This window comes from Colletes latitarsis, chromosome 14 (genome assembly GCF_051014445.1).
Source record: "Colletes latitarsis isolate SP2378_abdomen chromosome 14, iyColLati1, whole genome shotgun sequence".
Taxonomy (NCBI): Eukaryota; Metazoa; Arthropoda; class Insecta; order Hymenoptera; family Colletidae; genus Colletes; species Colletes latitarsis.
Genome location: NC_135147.1, coordinates 6456583 through 6462083, shown reverse-complemented (window position 1 = coordinate 6462083; position 5501 = coordinate 6456583). Strand labels below are relative to the sequence as shown.

At 52.8% G+C, this 5501-nt stretch overlaps 1 protein-coding gene across 1 annotated transcript; it reads right to left on the bottom strand.

Annotated features, from left to right (window-relative positions):
• Positions 1 to 542: 542 nt before the first annotated feature.
• On the bottom strand, positions 543 to 3583 carry LOC143350223 (uncharacterized). The gene is made up of 2 exons (XM_076782173.1): positions 2226 to 3583; positions 543 to 2103 (listed from the first exon to the last, which is right to left on the bottom strand). The coding sequence occupies exons 1-2, from the start codon at positions 3581 to 3583 to the stop codon at positions 543 to 545; spliced, it is 2919 nt and encodes a 972-aa protein (XP_076638288.1).
• Positions 3584 to 5501: the final 1918 nt, after the last annotated feature.

Here is a 5501-nt window from a genome sequence, read left to right as displayed (position 1 = left end):
GGACCATTGCCACATAGAGGCGACGAACTCGGCCCGCCGGGCCCCCCAGGTTGGGCAGGATCCGGCCCAGAGCCGCAACCATCCTTTCCAACCGGGGGACCAGGCAGCGGAAATGCTTCTCGAAACGCCAGTGGCTATCGAGGATCAGCCCTAGATACCTGATCTGGGGCTTCACCTCGATGTCAGCCCCACCCACCCGAATCAGAGGGGGTGGCGGATCCTGCCGAGGTGTATGAAACGCAATCACCTCGGTCTTATGGACCGCCACCGTCATCCCCATCCCCCTGATCCGGTCGACGACGCGTTGCGACCCCTCCTCCGCGCGACGCATGGCCCTCCCCCAGTGCGCCCCGACGGCCAGCACCAGTGTGTCATCCGCATAACACACCGTGCTGACGCCGTCGGGGAGTGGGAATCCCCTCCTGGTCATTTCCGCAATTATTACCTTAAAGGGCACCGAATTAAAGGCATTTTTCACGTCAAAGGTAAGTAAAACACAGTACTTTCGTTTCTTTTTAGCTTCTTCCGCCATCTTATGGACCTCAGTAAGTGCCTGCAGGGTGCTGCATCCCTTGCGGAACCCAAATTGTCTGCAGCACAACCCTGTAGGGCCTAGGGCCTAGGGCCTCTTGAATACGCCCTCTCAACACGCATTCAGAGAGCTTTGCCCAGTGACTAATCAGGCATAACGGCCTGTATGCCGAGGCCAGGTTCGGGTCCCTGCCCTCCTTATGGAGCAATACCAACCTTTGTTCCTTCCATCTTCCTGGAATCTTCCCCTGCTGGATGCACCCGTCAAGTATGCTTTTGACTAGCCTTATCCTGTTTTCCACCACTACCCTAACCGTCACCCCCGGGATAAGGTCACGGCCGGGTGCCTTATGGAACTTTACGTTCTTAGCAGCAACCCGGATCTCCTCCTCTGACACCATCCTCATGCCAGCCCTTAGCATCCATGCTAAGTTAATCCCTCGTGTCCTAGGGCCACCCCCCGCAGGGAACAGTTCTTCCAGGATTTGGTGGATCTTCTCCTCGGTCAGTTCAGGAGGGGTCTTCCTGGGCCTGACAGCCTTCATGACTGCTTTATATGGGCATCCCCATACGTTGCCCTCCACAGCTCCGCAAAGCTCCCGCCATGCCCTAATTTTGCTCCTAACTATCTCCTTATTGAGCAGTTTCCTATGTTCCTTGTAAGCTGCTGCGGGGTCTGGTGTATCGGGACGCCCCCTCCTCGCAGCCCGTTGGTACCTTCTCCTACACTTGTTGGTACGTGCCCTTAGTTCCGCGATCTCCCTCGTCCACCATATTTTGGTGGCCCTATAGAAGGGAGCTGCCCTTCTAGGCTCCATACTGGCATCGCAGGCAGTAACTAGGGCGTCAAGGGCCCTTTCGATAGTCCTAAGATCCATCGGTCGCGTGATGTCCAATTCCGTTGTTTCGTCATCCAACACTTGCAACATCCGAGGGGCATCCAGTGTGTCCACCCTCCACCCACCAGGGTCTGCAGGTTGTACCCGGCAGCGGCCCGCGAACACGTGCAGTAGGTACAGGTGATCGGACGCCGTGTATTTTGCAAGAACATCACTGGAGGTAAGTATTTCTAGCTTTTCTTTGTTACAGGCCATCACATCTATTTTGGACGTCCTTCCAGCCTTCTCGTAGGTGTACTCTTCTCGTGTGTCCGCGACCTCCAGACCCATCCTGGCCAGCAGCTCCATTAAAATTCCTCCCTTCACGTCCAATGTCCTTGACCCCCAGGCCGGAGATTTCGCATTGAAATCACCCGCCAGCACGAGGTCCCTCTTCCAGTTCCCCCTACTCTCCTCAAGCTCCCCTAGCACCTCCGCAAACTCGTCACCGCTGAGGCGAGGTCGGTAGTAGCAACTAGCCACCGTCACCGCTTCTACCTCAACAGCGACGTATGCGTTCCCTTTGTCCATCTTGTCTTCCTTGCACCTTCTTCCGTTGAACCCTGTGTCCCATATCGCCGCCCTTCCTGAGATATCCGCTACCCAGTCGGCCCTTACTAGGTAGGGTTCTGCGATGGCGACGAGATCAACTCGCAGTTCCTCCGCTGCCCTCAGAAGCAGGTCTTGGGCCAACCTGCAATGGTTTAAGTTGATTTGCAGGATCCGCAAGAAGGTAAGTATCAACCACTGCAGGCTGCCCTATTCCTCCTTAGGGCTTCCTGAAATTGCGGGCAGCTAACTGCCCCTGCCACATGCCGGGTCCTATCTGCTGGCATCCCCTTTTCTCTGCACAATACACAGCTAGGATCCTTTGTGCAGTCCCGCATTTCGTGCCCCTCCTCACCACATTTCCTACATCTTCCGATATCCTTCCTTCCGCACCCATAGCTTATATGTCCAAAAGCGTGGCACCTGAAACACCTCAGGACCCTTGGTACTATGCTAATCCTTACCACCGTATAGCCGATTTTAACCTTCCTGTTGTCCACCTTGGCGGCGAGTGCCGTGGGCAACTCCAACACGGCAATCTGAGTCCCCAGGTAGGTATATCGGAGTGTCTTGACCCTTACTCCGGCCTTCTCCTCAATCCCGAAGGCACTACAAAATCCCTCCAACACTTCGGTGGCTTCACAGATCGGATCCAAGTCCCTAATCTCCACTTCTGTCCTCGGGACCATCGCCCTCACCGAGTACTCCTCCCCTAGGTTCCCCAGAATCACGTCCTTACTTCTTGCCGCCGACCCAGCCTTCGTAAACTCTACTATTAACTCCCCCTTTCTCGATTTCCTCACTACTTTAATATTTTCCAAACACGTTTTGGCCTTCCCCGCTATTTCCTTGAAGACTTCGGCGTACGTCTTCGCCCCCGCAGTCACACAGATTGCCTCCGTCCTTGGTCCCGTGATCCTCGGTGTATCCGCTTTCCCTCCGGGCCTCTTCCTTGCCCCCGTCTCTGTTGTCGGCTTGGTCCAATCTCCTCCTTGGACCAGTGCCTCCTTCCGTGCCACCCCCACTCCTGTGCTTCCTATCCTCGTCCTCCCCCTCCTCGTTACAGAGACCCACTCGCCCTCATTGCCAGTGGAAGCCCCTTCATTCCTTCCCGGTGCCTCCTTGACCTTGGCTGTTCCTTCTTGTTCCCTTCCATCTTCCCTGGGACCGTTGTCCCCCCTTTCTCCTTCCCTGAGCCCCTCCTTTTCCATTCCCTTCCGTCTAACTCTTCTTTCCGCATCATGCATGTCCCTGTCCACCGGAGGTGACCGTATTTTCCGCTTGCTGGGTGCCGGTGTACCCGTATCCCCCCTGGGTCCCGCACCCAGCATTCCTCTCAACTCCTGGATTTCCCTGTCCCTGTCTCGCTCTCTCTCCATTATTTTCTCCATTTCCTCCCTATTTTCCCTTTCTCTCTTCTTATCTTCCTCCATCCTAGATTCAAGTTCCTTTTCCCTTTCCCCCTCTCTCCTCTTCATTTCTATCATTTCCTTTTCCCGTTCCTTCTCTCTCTTCTTCATCCCCTCAAGTTCCTTTTCCCTATCTTCCTCTCTTTTCTTAATCTCGCCTATTTCCTTTTCCCTTTCTATCCCTCTTCGTCTCATCCTTCCTAGTTCCTCTCTCATCTCCGTTATCTCCTATCTCATCCTATTCTTCCTGTTAGTGTACTCCTGTAGGTATGTTTCCAGGTACTTCAGTTCCAGGTAAGTATCTAGGATTGCCTGTTTGCATCTCGGGTCTGATGTTCTCTCCCATTGCCATGTACTTACCGACCCTTTTAACCCCTGCGTATACTTTGGACACTGTTCTTTTAATTTTCTTCCCTCCAGAATCCTCCCTGTAATCCTCCACTTCCGACTCCCCCTCGGTTTCCGTGTCATATGCAAGTCCCCAGATTAGTTTAGACGTCGCCGTCATCTGTATAGGGTGGCCCGTTCCAGTACTTTTGCGTGCCGGTGACCTCGTCACCCTACTACGAACTACAAAGGGATCCATTACCTCCACACTTTTACGCCTCCTACTCTGTGGCGTGACGAATATATCCCGCTCTTCCACAGAGTCACTACCTTCACTACCACTTGTATCTCCGCTCTTATCCTTTTTCCTTTCCGTGTCTAGAGTACGTCGCCTGTCATTCCCTTTCTCTATCCATGTATCCTCCGGTAGCTTCCTTCCGCGCCCTGACCCGGTATCCGCCAGGGACGCTAGACAGTCGTCGGTTGACGACCCGGTGTGGCCTGCCCGCGCACCAACACTCGAGCCGGGACCTGGGGCTCCGAGCACCCCTGGTCCAGTAACTTTGTCCTTTCTATTGTCCATGTCCATGTTGGTTCAGTTTGGCCACCTAGCCCACTGGGTCGGCCAGGCCCAGTGGTGTGTATGTCTATGTGTATCTGCGTAGGTAAGTATACTGTATGTGTCCGAGGTAAATATGGAGTGTAGTGTACTCGTGTGGCTGAGTGTATGTGCCTGTATGAGCGTGCGTATATGTGTGTGTGTGTGTAGTGTAGTGTTGGCTACTTTTGTCTGACCCTTCACCCCGAACCTGACCGGCATAGTAGAACTTGCCAGGGGTCATTGACAAACGCCGGCATAGCTCCAGAGATCATCAGGGCACACAAGCCCCACCACCACGCGAAGGTAACAGCCACGGGAGGGTGCCCACTAGCATACTACTTCCTTACTAGATCCCTGCTCGCTTAATTGCTCACTACCCGGTTACTAGATTTCTGTTTCCTTATAAGCTCCCTGCACGCTTACAAGCTAACTGCTATCATACTAGCGTGTTCCTTGCATTCTAGCTTAGTGCTTGCCTACTAGCTTGCTGCTTGCTTTCCAGCCTACTGCTTGCTTCCTAGCTTGGTGCTTGCCCACAAGCATACGGGTTACTTACTAGCTCACTGCGTGCTTACTAGCTTACTGCTTGCTTACCTGCTTACTGCTTGCTTACAAGCTTACTGGTTACTTACTAGCTTACTGCATGCTTTCCAGCATAATGCTTGCATACTAGCATGCTGCGTGCTTACTAGTATGCTGCTTCCTTACTAGCATGCTGCATCCTTACTAGCTTCCTGCTCGCTTACTGGCTAATCGATTGCTTACTAGCTTGCTGCTTGCTTACTACCTTACTCAATTCCTACAAGCTAACTCCATTAATAGTAGCCTGCTCCTCGCTTTCAAGCTTCGTGCTTCCCTACTTGATTGCTGCCTGCTATCCAGTTTACTGCTTGCTTTCTAGATTACAGCTCGCTTACAAGTATACTGCTATCGAACTAACTAACTGCTCACGTACTAGCTTGCTGCTTGCTGTCTAGCTTACTGCTTGCTTACTAGCTCACTACTTTGTTACTGCCTTACTGCTTGCTTAATAGCTTACTGCATGCTTTCTAGCTTACTGCTTGTTTACTAGCATTCTGCTTCCTTACTAGTTTCCTGCTCGCTTACTAGCTTACTGCTAGCTTACTCGCTTACTGCTTCCTTACAAGCATACGGATTACTTACTACCTCAATGCTAGCTTACAAGCATACAGGTTACCTACTACC

What these genes read in the sequence shown, in the direction of transcription:
- LOC143350223 (XM_076782173.1), bottom strand. Translation starts at nt 3,583, where the DNA reads ATGAGAGAGGAACTAGGAAGGATGAGACGAAGAGGGATAGAAAGGGAA. An exon ending in ATGCCAGCAGATAGGACCCG is followed by an intron (nt 2,104 to 2,225) that starts GCATGTGGCAGG and finishes AAACCATTGCAG; the next exon opens with GTTGGCCCAAGACCTGCTTC.